General features: G+C 33.2%; 1 protein-coding gene across 13 annotated transcripts in view; it reads left to right on the top strand.

Annotated features, from left to right (window-relative positions):
• PHF20L1 (PHD finger protein 20 like 1) overlaps positions 1 to 17,674 on the top strand; it is a 102,763-nt gene that overhangs the window by 13,264 nt on the left and 71,825 nt on the right. For all 13 annotated transcript variants that reach the window (XM_051971119.1, XM_051971109.1, XM_051971110.1 and 10 more), the window contains exons 3-4: positions 13,959 to 14,130; positions 14,271 to 14,355. In XM_051971119.1, the coding sequence (XP_051827079.1) occupies positions 13,959 to 14,130; positions 14,271 to 14,355 (257 nt within the window). The remainder of the gene's footprint in view (positions 1 to 13,958; positions 14,131 to 14,270; positions 14,356 to 17,674) is intronic.

Below are 17,674 nucleotides of genomic sequence, written 5' to 3' on the forward strand. Positions count from 1 at the left end.
AAAACTTTTTTAGCTGATCTATGTAAATTTAAAAGTAATTAAAGTGAAGTCTGAAAAATACACTTAGATACTTATGGAGTGGGATCTGCCTGAATTTAAAATAATTTCAACTTATCATTGCCAGTAGGAGAAGAAAAATGAGGATGATTCAGAAGTCTTTGGATATATTCTGTCATTAAAGTGTAGCATGAGATGTACACAGTCATCTGTATACACATAGACAAATAATTACATTTTTGGACCATCAGTGAATTGCTGGTAGAACAATAATCACTTTCCTATCTCCACTAATGTATATGTATTGTCTGATTCAGAAATGTCCTTCCTACTTTACTCTGTGCAACATAAAATCATTCTTGTTTTTAGGGAACCAGAAAGCCATTACCAAAAAGATAGTATTCCAGTACACCTTAAGGGGGAATCTTCTAAGGAATATTCTTGGGATGGTTCTAGAATCAAATCTTCATTCCAGGAATTTTGGTCATTAAAAATCCATACCAAATTGGGATCCATACCACATTGTGCAGGAATAAAAGAAGAAATGGAATTCTATTTCCCAAATTCATATTAGGCTTAGTATAAGACTATCTTAACCAATCTTAAGACTATCTTAAGACTAAATAACCAATGCAGTTTATTGTTTTTACTTTTTTTACCCCCTGAAATTTATTTTTTTCATAGTTGCAAAGATTTCTTTATTTCTCTGATGTCACTGTTCCTTTCACAGATTCAGATTTTTATAACTGAATATTCTCTAGAGTTGGTTTGACTGAAAGATTTGTTATCCTCTAGCAAAATTTCTTATGATCCTTTCGACACTTTTCATTTATTAGTAACTTACTGACCATTCAACATTTTAGGACTTGGAGATGGACTCTAGTCAGCACTATAAGCCATTTCAGCTTTTGTAGAACCTTGCAGAGTTCAGCACTCATTTTATGTTTTGTTTCATGTTAGAAATCAGTGTCATTTCTATGTCACAGTTTGTCAGAAAGAGATTTTAGTTTACCATTTTATACAAGAAAGAAATTGATTTCTCAATGCGAAGCACACTAACAAAATATTCTTTCTTCTCATAGACAACTACACCAGGAAGAGGTTTTTATTTTGGATAAATAGACCAAATTTGTGTTTTTGCAAAACAATAATATGTTTTCACTTTTTGATTACAAGGAGAATATATTGTATTTTATTTTATATTATATTTTATCATAATAGTTTTAAAGAAGAAAACATTTAATCTCCTAATACTGACAGTACAGAAGCAAAATGTCATGAATTATATTAAATTTTAAGAGCTTGGACTTGAAAAATATGTTAGTATTACAGTTTCTAGGAATCTTGAAGATAATGTATCAAACCTCATCATTTTATGGATGATGTTGAGGCCCACATAGGTGAAATACTTGCTGTAGTAACATTTACCTTGCAATTTAGTCAAGGCTACCATCCGATTAATAAACTAGCATTTATTAGTTTTAAGTGCCTACTACGTTCCAGGCACTGTGCTAAGTATTTGGGATACAAAGTTAAGGCAAAGAACAGTACCTATTCTCAACGAACTCTCAGTCTAATGGGGAGGTACTATATAAACAATTATGTGCAAATATATACTACATAATATGGGGCTAGTTTCAGAAGAAAAGCACTAATATTGAGGGGGACTGGGAAAGGCTTTTTGTAGAATGTGGAACTTTGATTGAGACTTGAAGGAAAATAGGGAAGCTGAGAGGCAGAGATGTGAAAAAGGGAGAACATTTTAGGCATGGGATGCCTGTGAAATGGAGAATTGTGTAAAAGAAACAACAAGACTAGTTGTAGCAGAATATGTTATTGAAGAGTAGGTATAAGAAGATCAGAAAAATAGGAAGGGGTTAGGCAATAAATGACTTTAATATGTAAACAAAGGATTTTATTTATGATCCTGGAGGTCAGAGGGAACAATTGAAGTTCATTAAATGGAGGAAGGGTTAGTTCTGTCAATTCCACTTTAGGAAGATCAATTTGATTACTGAATGGAGGTTGAATGAAATGGGGGAGCAACATAAGGAAAGAAGAATAACTAGTGCGCTATTACAATATTCTTGATGTGAGATGAGAAGGGCCTGCACCAAAGCAGTTAGATTGTCAAGAGAATAGAAGGTATACATATAAGAAATAGTACAAAGGTAGAAATGACAGAATTTAGCAACTAACTGAATATGAAAAATGAGAGTAAAGAGTTGAGGATGGCACCTAGTTTGTGAGGCTGAATATCTTGGAGGGATGATAATACCCTTGATGGTAATAGAGAAATTAGGGAAAAGGGAAGCTAAAGAGTGAAAGATAATAGGTTCAGATTTGGACATGTTGAGTTTAAGATGTGTATGGGACTTTCATTTTGAGATACCCAGTGGGGATCTGTCAATGCAAGATTGAAATTGAGTCACAAGTTAGAGCTGCAAAAATAGATTTGAGAGTCATCCACAGAAATGACAATTAAATGTATAGGAGTTGATGAGTTCATCAAGAGAAATAGTATAAAAAGAGCAGAAGGACAGAGTCTTGAATGTTCTCCATATTTAGTGGGAGTGATCTGCATGAAGATCTAGTAAAGATGATAGAGAAGGAGCTGTCTGGTGGGTAGCAGAATCAGGAAAGAATGGGTAGCAGAATCAAGGAAGAATAGTGCCATTAAAATATAGGGAGACCAGAATGTCAAAGAGAAGATAATATCAAAGACTGCAGAGAGACAGAATGATGAGAATTGAAAAGAGGTCATTAGATTTGGTAATGAAGAGATCATTCTTGGGGAGCAGTTTCAGTTGTTTGATAAAGACGCCAGACTGATAAGAGCATGAGAGGAAGGAATGATTATTTATATCTTCTCAAGTAGTTTAGCCACAAAAGGGAGAAGGTAAGGTTTACTGTCTGGGACACATAGCAAGATCAAATGAAGGGTATTTTTGAGGATGGAGTGGAGAACATAGTCATATTTGAAGGTAGTAGGGAAGAAGTCACTAAACAGGAAGAGATTGTCACAGTAAGAAATGTAGGAGTGATAGAAGGGGTAGTTTGCTGGAGAAAACATGATGGAATGGAATTACTTGTCTAGGTACAGGGCATTACATTTGCAAAGAAATAGACCATTTTTCCATGAATGAAAGAAGAGACATCTAAGTGATGTCAAATGAGGCAGGATTCTCAGCTAAGAGGGTGAGGAGAAGAAAATCTGTAGGAGGTTTTGAAGAGAAATAGAAAAGTTTAGAAGAATCATAATATTTTAGTGGTCTAGTGAATAAGGCAGTTGTAAAAGGATTGCTCTTTAGCAGTGAGGGCCCAGTTGAGATTGTGTAACATAAATTTGTCTTGGATCCAGTAAGTGTGGTTTTGTGATTTTTTTTCCCCAGCTTCATTCACTAGCACATTAGTAGAAGTGAATGGTAAAAGTAATCCAAAACTGGGTTTTGGAGAGGTACAAGATCTTCAATGGGGAAAATGGTAAAGAGACAAGAGAGGAGAATAATGTAGAATTGAACTGTTTTACCCAGGGATCAAATGAGGAATGTAAGAGAGTACAGCAGTTATACAGGATTGATGGCTTTGAAAAGAACTAAGGGGTGGAGGGCTTGGAGGGTACAACGAGGACAGAGAACACAGTTTGGATTTGCAAGGCAATAGGGAAAGTGGAGTGACAACATTGTGAATGGGATAGAGAGGAATTCATAAATGTAGAGAGTTCATAAATGTAGATGTGAAACAATGGTAGGTGGTGACAAGGTCAAGGATATAACAAATCCCTATGTGTAATCAGTGAGGTGAAAGAGGCCAAAGAAAATTGATAATCTGAGGAATTTTGAGATTAGGATTTTGAAGAAGTATATATATGTTGAAGTCCCCTAGAATGAGGACAGAAATTAGGAAAGAAATAAAGATTATGAGCCAATCGCTGAACTCATAGGAAGAAAAGTGTCTTGAAGACACAAGATACGAAGCTCGAATGGGTGATAAATATGGACTGAATGAATCTCAAAGGAGAAAAAGAGTGATGGGGATAGTAGGAGAATGTGCAAGTGGCAAAGAGGGAGAAGAGAGCAAGATGTATTCTCACTTGTCACCATAACTAGTGAGTTGGTATCTATGAGTGAAAATACAACTGGTGCTAGAAAGGGTAGCCAGGGAAGCTGTGTTGTCAGGAGACAATCAGGTCTTAGTGAGTGCAAGAAAATGGAGGAATCTCTAAAGAAATAGGTAGGTTTGGGCAGCTAGATGGTGCAAGGATGAGAGTACTGGCTCTGGGTCAGGAGGATCACACTTCAAATGTGGTCTGAAACACATTACTTCCTGGCTGTTTGACCCTGGACTAATCACTTAACTCTAATTGCCTCTCTAAAACAACAACAACCAAAAAAACCAAACGGGTTTAAAATGAAGGGTTGTTTGTTACCTGTGGAACAGGCATTCCAGAAGAATGGACGTGTTGGTTAGCTTTGAAGTGGGATGTGGGGATTGAGTTGAGTTGGAATGGGAATTAAGGAATGGATTTGGAGATTGGAGGATGGAGAATGGAATTTGAACGGGGTCAGAGAAAGGAGAGGTTCAGAATCACCAAGATGGGATAGATATATTAGGGTAGAAGTATTTTAAGTATTGAAGAATGGGTTCAAGTATGTTCCCAAATCTGGGTCTGCATTTAGAATGAAATTGGATTTGATTGCAAACTTATGTGCTAACATCTGAAGGTGATCTTTTTTTGTTTAAATATGTAGCATTCAGAAGTACTTTAGAAGTCTGATTTGTTCTTCTCACTGTTGAAAGCTACATTTAAAAAACAAACAAAAAAAAACCCTAAAAATTAATATTGGCAAAATTTGCCTTTCCAATAACTGCTTGTTAAATAAAATTGATTTGGGGATACTACAAATTCTGACAATCATTTTAGTTGTAGCAAATAGAGTTTAGCTTCTGTAAAGAAAATCAAATACAGGATTTATTCATTTTGGGTTTCTAAAAATATGCAGCATTTTCTTTAATAGCAGTCAATATGCTAGATTTCATGCTTTTGAAAAAATAAAGTGAAAGACTACCATGCTAACCTTAGCATTGTAAAGTTGATTCATTCCTTGATTTTTTTGTAATTGTGCTTTCAATGTATTATTGCTGGGTTTTTTAATAACTTAAAAATTTGTAATTTAAAAATCTTTTTTTTATGTTTAAACACTATAAGTATTTGATACCTTGGTATTTTGGAAAACAAAGATACATCAAAAACGAGAGATTTTGCTCTTGCTTATCATTTATTTTCTTAAAGCATGTATTTATAGAATCTGATAACTACTTAAATATTCCTGTGTAAATAAATATATAATCTTTGCTAGGATTTTATTCTCGTTAGAACTGTGATTAAAATTAAGCTTCCATAAGAAAATAAATATTTTTTTTTCAGTACAGAAAATTTGAGTATTCACAGTATTGGCTGTATTATAATTAATATAAGGTCTTAAAAACAAAGTTAAGATGAAATTCTTGTTTTTTGACAGATTTGTGGTATAATACAGAACAGAACTGATCGGTTTCAGAATTATTGCGTCATCATATCCCCAACTGCACACTTTTCATTCTCAGAAAATGGCCTTCTACCTCTTGAGAAGAGAGTGGTTCTCTGATATGACTCTCCATCCTACTTTCCACTTCCCTGCTTTTCAGTGTAGCAGTGCCCTCATCTACCCTTTCCTTCCTTTCATTAGAGGATGACGTGGACCCTCCTTTCTATGTACACCATGTGTCCTGTTTCCTTTGTTATTTTCCATGAACCTTGTTCCATCAGTCTTTATGTTTCTCATGCATTATCAGTCTTAATTCTATTCTATTTCTAGCTTCTTCCCATTAGTCTATGTTCAAGATTCTTCTATTCTTCAAAAGAAAGCATGGCCTTTTAATAACAATAACCCTTGATCTTTCTCTTTCCCTCTGTTCACTTTCATACTTGTAGAAAAATAAGTATACATATGTTGACTCTACTATCACATTCTTTAAACTTGTTTCTCTCTTTCAGTTTGGCTTCTATTTCCACCACTTTACTCTAGGTTCCTGAATGACTCATAAATCAAATGACCTTTTTATTATTTGCATCTTTATTTGACATTGTTGATGAATTCCTAATTTTGATTTTTTTTGTTATTTTGGCTTCTTGTATGACTGCAATCTCATGGTTCTCTTCCTAACTTTTTTATTTCTTTTTCCTTTTCTGGCTTCCCCATTTTTCCTGCTTCTTAAAAACTTGATCATTTCACTTTCATTTTTTGACTTATCACCTCTACTGAAAATCGCATAAATATCCTTGCCCTTTGACATTTTTAAATTTTATTCTGTGCTTAGGAAATATGGTTATCAATCCTTTGTCTTTTTTGCAAAGTTCTAGCCCTTTATTTTTAACTGGCTACTACTTCAGACCCAGCATTTCTAAAATGGAGCTCTTTTGATTATTTCCATAAAATATCTCTCAATTTTATTTGTCTTGATGATACAACCCTCCCAGTTATCCAGACTTACAACCAGTAATCTTGAATGCTCCCCCTTCTATTTTATCTTCAGTTACCAAGCCCTCTTAATTCTTCCTTGATGGTCTCTCTCACATCAATTTCTTACTTCTTTTACAAACTATAAGTACTCTTCATTTCCCTTGGGTTTAACTTTCTTTCCCATGTAGGGATGGGCAATTTATGTATTTGATACTCATCTCTTGAAGTCTAGTATTGTATTTTCAGGACATGCTGGGCATTTCCCTCAGAATGCTCCATAAACATCTCAAATTTTACATATCCAAAATTGAACTTATACTCTTATCCTATAGCATCATTTTCTAAAGACTTTCCTGTTTCTGTCAAGGTATTGCCATTTTCCCAGCACCCAGGTATTAAACCAGGGAGTCATCCTCAACTCTGAACCCTCACCTTCCCATATTTATATCCAGTCAATTGCCAAATCGTAGCTCTTTTCTACTTCCATCACTACTTTGCTACCAAGTTCCCTTTTCTTCACTCACTATAGCCACTACAATTCAGGCAGGCTCTAATCACCTTTCATATAAACTTTTCAAGAATGACCTAATTTGAGCTCTTCCAAGATATTCCCTCTCTATTCTATCCTTCATACAGTTGTAAAATTGATGTCCACAAATCATGGGCTTGGCTAGTTGATAGAGGTTAATCCGATCGATATAGGTTAAACATGTACAATTCTTCTAAACCTACTTCCATATTCATCATGCTGTACAAGAAAAATAACATCAAAAGGAAAAAAAAAAACTAAGCAAAGAAACAATAACAGCAAAAGGTAAAAAAACTGCTTTGATCAACATTCAATCTCCATAGTTGTTACTCTAGATGAGGATGGCATTTTCCATCCCACGTCTATTAGAATTGCCTTGAATCACTTCACTGTTGAAAAGAGCCAAGTCCATCACAGTAATCATCATGCTGTTTGTTTTTTCATAAGCTTTCTGGAATATTCTTCTTTCACACCTTGGGTTTTGATTTTTCATTTACTTCTCTCTTTTTGTGTTGTCCTTCTGACTAGAATGTAAACTCTTGAATGTCAGGTAATCTCATTTGTTTCTCTTTGTATCTCCAATACCTATAATAGTGGCTGTTATACATTAGGTTCTTAGCAAATTCTTGTCAAATATGATTTAATTCTGGATTTCATCTCACACAAATATGTTAATATAGTATCCTAAACTGGTTGTGTTGCCATCAGTGTACCCTCTCCAATTCTTCACCTTGACACTAGGGTAATCTTCTATTACTCTGTTCTTGATTTCTATTAAGAGCTTTAATGACTTTAATAAAATCCCAATAGTAGCATTCAAGGCCTTCAAACAACCCAATCTCTTGTTTACCTTTTTGTTATTGTATACTAGTCTTTTTAATTTTCTTGATGTTCTAGACAATATGAACTACTCTTTGTCATTTAATTTATAATAACCCTCTCCCATCTTTGTGCCTTTGAATGCCTAGAACCATTTTTTTCTTTTTTCTTGTTCCCAGAGCAGTATGTTTAGTGGATAAGTACTGAGCTTGAATTTAAATCCTTTTTCAGACTCCTACTAAGTAAGTACCTTTGTGACCTCTGGGTCACATTTAACCTTTCTCTCAGTTTCCTTAGCTGCAGAATGAGAGAATTGGACTCATTCTTCCCAGAAGTTTTTTGTCTCTATTAAAATATGATCATATGATCTTTAGAGGTTTGAAGACTCACCCTTCCTTCAATTCTTACTTAGATGCTTAAAGCTCTCTGAAGACTTCTTGAACCATAACACTTTTCTCTCACTCCAGTCTTTCTCATCTTTCTCATAGGACTTGCTTAATCTCCATTTTTCATTTATTCTATTTGAATACTGTTATTATTTCAGGGTAAATTTCTTGATAACAAAGCCTGAGTATATTATATCTAGTTTTATATACCTACCATCTGCAATAGTATCTTGCAGTTTGTAGTGTCTTAAATGTTGTGTTCTGTGAAATTCAGTTCATCAGAGTTAAATGTTACTCAGTAGGTAGCATTTTTTGATGCAGTATCATAAGAGAGTTCTTGAAGACCTTGTCAGTGGCTCAGGTCCTGGTCAGATAAAGTGCTCTTGTATAAAGAGGTAGAAGATCTGATCAGGTTGAGTCTAGTTCTTAAAATTCTTGGCTGTGAGACTTTTGGCAAATCACCTTTTTCATGCCTCAGTTTCCTCTTCTGGAAGTGTATAATAATTTTTTTTTAATACTTACCTCATAGGACTATGGGAAAATATTTTTGTAAATTTAAACATTATGATGGTTTGCTTGCCTTATTATATAATCATATTAAGTAATAAGGGCTTTGAGTATTTGCCTGCTGACAGATAATTGAATAGCAATTCAGCAACCATTTTATTCAAGACAACATAGATTCATAACAGTTCTTTTCTTAAATGATCTTACTGACAAGCTGTCATTTAAGGATCAACCTACCTAAGGTCATAAAAGCTCTTTACCAGCAGGTTGGCTGTCGTATGATTCTTTCCTCTTCTCCTTTCCCAACTCCTTCAAGTTATAAGGGTGGTATATAGGATTGAGGAGGTTGCAATTTGTGTTTGGATGGAATACCTACCCTTGGAGACTTAAGTATCTTGAAACATTTTAATAAAGATATTTAGGATTAAGGGGGCTGCAGAATAATAAAAGATTATTGGAATTGAATGTTATAGTTAAGTAACTAGTATCTAAGTAAAATTCCAGTTAAGTAACTAGAATCAACTTTAAGAAGTTGATGAATCTTGAACAAAAATATTGGATGTGAAAGAAATAGGAATTAATAGAGGAGACAGATCTTCTCTGAGGTCCTTATCTGCTTTTAAATTTTATGATTTTTTTGTCTTCAATATACATAGTATCTAAAATATGAATCAGTAGTTCCATATTATTATCTGAATGTTATTTCAAAATCAATAGTCTCTTTTTAAGATGATCTAAATGTAGTATGCCACCACAAAGTTTTTTAACTATTGTTATTTGGATTACTTTCAACTTTAATTTTTCAGAAATTGTAGTATTCCATGTCTCACAGCCATGTAGAATCACCAGAAGAATATTGTTAAAAAGATGGATTTTCTCCTTAAGATGAAGCTTAATATGAAATACATGATGGAGAAATACATGAAATACAATCCAGCCCATTTTCTTCTCTTCAGTTTTAAGTTCAGCTCATTATCCATACACATAGCATTTACTCAAAGGAGATATACTAATAATCAACTCTTTGGATTATTCATTCAACCGTGTTTTGCCTGGACAATAAATTTTCTTCATCCATTTGTTTTTTTCTTTGTAGTTAGGCTGAACTTCTTTGAGGAATTTTTATATCCTATGGGAAGCTCTGCATTGTTCAGGTCTTGATATAATCAACATGATTTGCAAATAGTATCTGATGAATCTCACCATCCTTAGGGAGCTTTTCATCCAACTTGCTGAATCAAAAATTAGTGGAATAGCCAAAGCCATTATTTTCTGATTTGGTTCCTACTTTATTACGTTTCTTATCAAGGCTTTATTGATTTTTCTAGAAATATCCAGATTATAGCTCTTCACAGTGGGAAGATGAAAAAAATGAGTTGTATACATGATAAATCTTATAAGAATTCAGAGAGGGAAGCTATCTGTTTATGACTCTTTATCTCTACATGATTGTATCAACTATCTTGAATCCTTTTTGCAAGCTGTTATTATTACCGAGATGACTTGTACAGTTTAGGTCCTTTAACTGTAAAGAGGAGTACCTTTGAGAAGTATTAGGTATAGTTGAAAGAGTGCTGGGATTGGAGTCAGGAAGACCTTGGTTTTCAAATCCTACCCCTGTTATTTACAAGCTGAGCGAGCGTGAGCCCACGCTTTTCACATAACTTCTTCCAACCTCAATTTTAAACTTTAAAGTACTGTGAAATGGCAATTGTTATTGCATACTTAGAAGTTCTCCATTTCTACAAAGGAAACCTTATACTTTTAAATGTAAAACTAATATAAGAATTTGTGTATAATAAGCTATTTAGCTAAGTCTTCTGAATTGGTAGAAAAAACCTACTTGCTAAAAGTATTACTACAAATATATTCAATGTGAAGTACCTTTGTTGGTGATGAACATGTTAAAGGAAGCAAGATAAACTTGAAATAACTCCTACTTCCTTTTCTGTGATCATAGCCACTGATAGTACCTGAGAAGCCTTGCATTAGAGGGTGATGTGGAGTCCCTCTGGGTAGTTGGTAGTGTTTTATATTTAGCAGATGGTAAGAAAATCTTTTGGCAAACATTTGTTTTGAGGACATCTCTGCTGTCTATGCCAATGTTAAACCAAATTCTTGTTTGCAATTTACCTTTTCCTCATGCTTTACTCTATTTTATATAGTCTTTTATTTCCCAGTTTATTTCCTCCTCACCTTATTTCCCAGGTAATTGAGGGAATTGTGGAACTGAACTAATCAACACTCATCTAAACAATTTTTATTAGGCAAGAATAAATCCATTATTCCTTCCACCAGTACAGCTTGTACTTAAAACAAAAAAACACTCATACTGTACTCAAAGAACATTAAATCAGGTAATATAAGTAATTCCCTCCAGATACCATTTATTGTGAATGCTTTTATTCTTAGAAGTTTTTGCCCTTTGAGAATTTGATGAAACCAAGATGATTAACTGAATAGGACATAGGCTGTCCAGCTTCCATATGCCTACTTCAGAAAAATTCTGACATTATATCAGTTTGAATAATAGATTTAGAAATCCATTGAGAAACTGTAGTGAATGATTTCTTCTACCAAAACACTGCATTAAAAAAATCAACCAGAAGCCTAGAGGGAATGGGGAAAAAGTCATCTGAAAAAACCAGTGCCAACCCATGCAAATAAGCCCAGGATGTAGAGGCATGTGAAGCCCACAAGACTTTCTGTCTGGGCACAGCAAAAGCAGAGGGTTCCATGAGAAAGATTTAAGGAGGTCAGAAAGTCTTGAAGATGAATACCTTAGAAGACTCAGGAATGGCAGTGATAACACTAGTATGATGGCACTTAATATTTTAATACCTCCAGATCTGAGTTTCTTAGATCCCTTCTCTGAGATATTGTAGAGAGCCATGAATCTGAAAGTTCTAGGAAGTGAAGAGTTTAATTCTAAGAGTTGAAGGTAAGCCCAAGAACTCAGAATATACAGGGTAAGATCAAACAAGATTAATCACCACATACAAAGCAGACCTGAACACAAAAATACTAATTTTAAAAACTTAAACTGAAAAGATGAGTAAGTTAAAAAAAAATAAAAGTAACTGTGGATCTAGAAATCTCACAAAAAAAAAAAGCAGTGAGAAACTTTGTAATAAGGGTAAGCAAAAAGTAAAGAAAAAATATTTCTCACAAGGATTACATAAATATCTAGTAGACAGGAAGCAAGAAATGAAAAATTAAAAGCTGTGAAGAAAAGGCTAAGAAGGAAAATAAACAATTAGCTTAAATGAATTGATAACTCTTACCTAAGAATTGTACTCTTTGTGAATCAGAATGTATAAAACCAATGTCAACATGAGTTAGTAAAATATATTAGAAGCCAAATCTAAAATCAAATTTCTTTTGAGCTGAAATCAAAAGATTTTAAGAGTAGAAGAAAATGTAAGCTATATAATATAAAAAATAGCAGATTTGGAAAATAGGTCAAGCAAAAATAATTTAGGAATTAATTGAACTCTGAAAATCATGAGTTAAAAAAAAAAAGCCTATAATACTATATTTCCAGAATTATAAAACCATCCAAATCTTTTAAAAATAGGACACTTAAAAAAAAAAAGAATCTATTGGTCACATCCTGGGAGAAATCTCAAAAGGAAAGTTTCAGGAATGTCACAGCCAAAATACAAAACTTTGTTTCCTCCCCCCCAAAAACGGAAAGTATTCAGAAAGAAGCAATTCAAGGAACATGATATAAGACTTAAGTGTTTTTACATTTAATGAAAGGAGATCTTAGAATCCAGTATTGAAAAGAGGATAGATTTAAGAAGAAGAATAATTTCCCTAAAGCTGATGCTCAGGAAGTATCCTATAAGGAAAAAATGTACTTGGAACATAATAGAGAATTTTCCAAGTATTTCACAGGAAAAGATCACACTTGATTAGGAACTCTGAAATATTAAGAGTCCAAAGAGACCAAAGATAACTTTATTTGAACAACTGAGAATTGTGTCATGATGTATGTTAACATTCTAATTGGAATAGAAGGAACAAATATTCTTTCAAATTTTTAACATTTTCAAATGAAATTGATGGAGTTTAGGAAAAACAGAGGTCTTGCAAGTGGAGTGTTTTGTTCTGAGAGTTTTAATAGGAGAAAGACAAGGGAGAGGGAAAGGAAAACACTAATGTAGAAAAAAGCTACAGACCGTGATTTTTCTCATAATTGATATGTATGAGATGAAGTGTTGGTTGTTGTCCTTTGTTTTCAAACAAGACCAAAATGACATGACTGTGTTGGAATCAAGGTATAGTATGTCCAACTGTGGCTGATCAGATCAGTATGAGTTCATTCTACCCATAGATCAAACATAAGTAGTCCATATGAACATTTGATTTAGAGATGCCTTATAGTATATATGAAATACATATAAACATGAAGTAAAGGATAGGGGAAAGTAGGTTTCAGGTGAATCTCTAATCTGAAATGTACAAATGAAAATTAATACACACAGATTTTGGTTTAGAAGTATCAAACTTAACAAAAAACCAAGCAGGTACTGGAGGTAAATGAAGTTAAGAGGGAAATTAATGCTAGAGAGAAAATAATCAATAAAGTTTTTATTAAATGCTTTTGATTTGCCAAGTTCTGTATTGCAAACAAAATAAACTTCCTGATCCAGGGTTAATAGGACAGTAGGTGAGGGAAACAAAGAGCCAAAATCATAAGAGAGCTCTCATTAATTGCAGAATGACTAAACAAATTTCAGTATATGAATATAATGAAATATTGTTGTACCATAAGAAATGACAGAAGATAATTTCAGAGGAGATTGAGTAGTTATCACCTTGATACAAAGTAAGGTGAGGAGAATGATGCCTTAAAGTAAGAGCAAAATTGTTCAGGTAAGGACAACAAAATAAAGAAAAAAAGCATAAGTACTTAAGTATTGTAATCAAAACAATGACCAAACTATATTTTTATTTTTATGTTTATATTTTATGTATTAATTACATTAATACTTATGATATATTCATATCTATATTAAATTTTATATTTATATTTTTATGCAAGTAACTTGGATTTTGAATTTTAGTATGAGACAAAATCACTGGATACCCTATTGAGCAAGGCATCTTTTTCTTTTTAATGATAAATAATATTTTTTAGTTGCAGTGGTTTTTTTTTTTTTCATGACTTGAAGGAACCAATATATCAGGCCTCCCTTTTTATTATTAAAGGTACCCATCAAGAATTGAAAAAATAGACTATGAGGAGGGTAAGATGTTGGTCCATTTTGAACGCTGGAGTCATCGTTATGATGAGTGGATTTACTGGGATAGCAATAGATTGCGACCTTTGGAAAGACCAGCACTAAGAAAAGAAGGACTGAAAGATGAAGAAGAATTTTTTGTAAGTAACAAACTTTGATATACACTTTCTCTTTGGTAGCTATGTAATTTTAAAAAATTGTAGATTTCACAAAAATTAGGTTTAAAAAGATGGCTTTATTTTTTACTCAAGTTATTAATCATTAAAGTTGTCTAAAATAGGACTTTAAAGCTGGAGAAGAAGTTCTGGCACGTTGGACAGACTGTCGATATTACCCTGCAAAGATCGAAGCAATTAACAAAGAAGGTATGTATTTGGAAAGAAATCTTTAAAGCAAGAACCAAAAAAAAAAGTCAAAACCCAACTCTTCTTCTAGTTCTAATTTATGTAATATCTCCATATAGTTTCCACTTTTGCTGGCATATTAGCTATCGTTGTTTCTTTATTTTTGAAACCTTTATTGTTTGAGCATAGTGAGTAGAAAAAAGGTAAAGAAGAAAGCTGATATATTTTTTGGTCATTTAAGATGTTTTGGGGATGTGTCTCAAAACTCTTTTTAATCATTTGTCGCTTTCATTTATCCAACCTACTCTTTTTCTCATTTATATAATTGACAATGAATTGTGTTCTTAAAAATTTTATTTTGGATATTAGTAAAATGTTAAGAAAAAAGGAAAAACCAGTGGTATAGTCAGATGTTAATATGTCAGTTATTTAGTGTTAGCAAAGTGCTTTTCTCATGTTAATCTGTCAACCAGGTAGCTCGAGAATTATCCTCACTTTACAGATGAGAACACTGGAAGGTTCAATGACTTTATTCATAACTTCACTAATTAATATCTAAAGCAGTATTTGAATTTTCATTTTAGCCTACCACCTTCTTTTAGTGTCATCCTTTTCCCAAAGTCCTTTCATTATGTTAAAATATGAGAAGTACTTTAAAAAAATTAGAAATTATTCAAAGGGAAACTGATATTTACAAAATTAACTGGAAAGAACAATATTTATCATTGGTAGCTGCTAATCATAAAGAGCCATTTGCAAGTAAATGATTAACTTTTCTAGAAAAATATAAAAATTCTGCCTTAAACAGAGTCACTAGAATGGAGATGGAGAGATAAGGAAGGATTAGTATTGGAACAATTTTGAAAGAGATATAAGAAAGGAAGGTGAATTGAAAAAAAATATGTAACAACAGCCTTATTAGGAATGACAAAGTAATTGAACAAAGACCTTAGCCTAAGTCTTCATTTCTTATAATAAAGATTTTAATAATTTAATCACATCTGACATGGTAGCAGTAAGGGAAAAAGTGGAAAAAGTTTTTTGAGGCTTTTGCTTTATAGTTGAAGGTTATAACTGTAGCTCTAATTCTGGAAGGTTGTCTAAATACTTTTTAAATTGTTCATAATCAATTAAATATTAGGGAATGAAATTAGGACACTTTCATTTATTGCAATATTAACCAAAAAGTTTCATTGCTTGGATGAAGAGTAAGGATGACCCTCTCCATAATTCTAGTGATTATACCTCTATGTATGATATGATGTTTTACATATATTTATGTGTATTTTTTACATGTATGTACATTTCATATGTTTGTGTGTGAACATAATTAACTCTTCAACTCCTATATCTACTTCCTGTGACATTTATTCATAGGCTCTCAAAATGTACATACAATTTAATATTAGTAGAAAGCTAATGAAGATATTAGTAAATATCGTTATAGCATTATATGACGAAAGTTTTGTGCTGATGCTGAAACCTGTTAGCGAGTGATCACAATTTTCAGTCATTCTTTCTAGAAATATTTGCCCTATGGATATAGGGGAAGAGTATGTTATTACCCCTGTATCTGAGCTTTGGGCAACTAGTATAGTAAATAGCATTCTAGTTTTGAAATCAGGAAGACTCCCTGGTAACCTCCTCACCCAGAAGTCTTGCCTAGTCCCAGGCCTTCAGAAATCTTACCCAATCACAAGTTTTCATACATTTCAGGCCACTGCCTCTCCGAGCAATGGTTCTTATGTCCAACAGAGTGCCCCGACGTGGTGGCTGATGAGCACAAGACTTTATTCTATGTGTTCACATCCTGCACTACTCCTGCACTCTTACTAACTCCTATTGAACTCTATCTACTTCCTGGTTCCCATTGCTTATATAGGATCTATGAAGTCACACGCATAGCCAGTAAGGAAAGGAGATGTCTCCCATTGATGATGTGTTCTCAATGTGATCAGAGCTTCTGCTCACGAGGCGGTTAGTGCTAGTTGCAGAGATCACATTTGGGTGTCTCAGACATCAAGATCTCTTTACTTCCCCTCCACCATGTGAGGTTCCTCCCCTGACCCTTACACTTCTCTTCCTGGGTTCAAATCTATTTTCAGACACTTGATGGCTTTGTAACTCTCGGAAGGTCATTTTGCCCTGTTTGACTCAATTTCTTCATTTGTCAAGTGAGCTGGAGAAGGAAATAGCCAAAAAAAACCCAACCAAACACAAAAAAGGGGTCATCAAGAGTCAGACATGACTGAACAATAACAACCAAAAGAGTTTTAGGTAAATTTGGAGAAACATAATGAATTCATATGAATTATTAAACACAGTTATTTGTGCCAGGTATGTTCTAAGATTAGTAGATATTTAGAGAAGAAAGAGATGAATATGGATTAAATTAGTTAGGAAAAGCTTCCTAGGGTAGATTGAAACCCTCAGGATTGGTCCTTCATGGATACATAGGTTTTATTTTGGCAAAAACCTAAAAATAAGATGTCTTGTATGCTGGGAACAAGAAAAACAAAGCCATGGTGCTGATGATTGATAGATATATATATATAACATAATATATAATATATACAAAGGATAGTGTGTTTAAAAAGAATGCATATTAAAGCCATGTCAGAGAATGCTAAAGGGCAGGTAAGAAGGTTCAGTTTTTCTAGTTAATTGACTTTTATGTATTGAGGATTAAAAAGGTATTCATGAGAAAAGTATTTTGAAAAGTAATAACAAATCAAGTAGGCTAGGGTAGAATCTTAAGAAGAACCTTCAGAGTCAGGACATGATTATGTGAATATTTGAATAATAGCAATAGCAGAAGGAATAAAAGTCCATGAATGTTAGTAGAATTTGAATATTGACTTTAAATCATGTATTATTTAAGCGACTGGATTATTTTTTGAAAAGCTGATCAATTATATGCTTCTATATGTAAACCATTTTTATATGTCCATGATATTAAATATTAGGCCAGTGACAGTACTAACACATACTGTTTAATAAAAATACCAAACTAAATATATTTTATCAAGTAATATTTTTTTAATTAAAATATTTGGTTGAAGTAAGCTTACAAGATCAAAATCCACACACTGCACTAATTAACAAATGTGCTAAATGTATTTTGCCTGTAAGCAAATGAATGACTGAATTTCTACATTTTATTTTCCATTTCATAGCAAAAACCTAGACTTAATTGGGATGCATCTATTTTTTAGGCAAAGAAATCATCTATTTATAAATGATTATCTGTTATATTAGACAAGAATAGGATTCTAATGCTTTGGAAGCAGCCTGGTTTACTGAACAAAGGTCTAGGAGTCAAGCCCTGGGTTCTGGGTTT

This window comes from Antechinus flavipes, chromosome 1, assembly GCF_016432865.1.
Source record: "Antechinus flavipes isolate AdamAnt ecotype Samford, QLD, Australia chromosome 1, AdamAnt_v2, whole genome shotgun sequence".
In the NCBI taxonomy this organism is placed as follows: domain Eukaryota; kingdom Metazoa; phylum Chordata; class Mammalia; order Dasyuromorphia; family Dasyuridae; genus Antechinus; species Antechinus flavipes.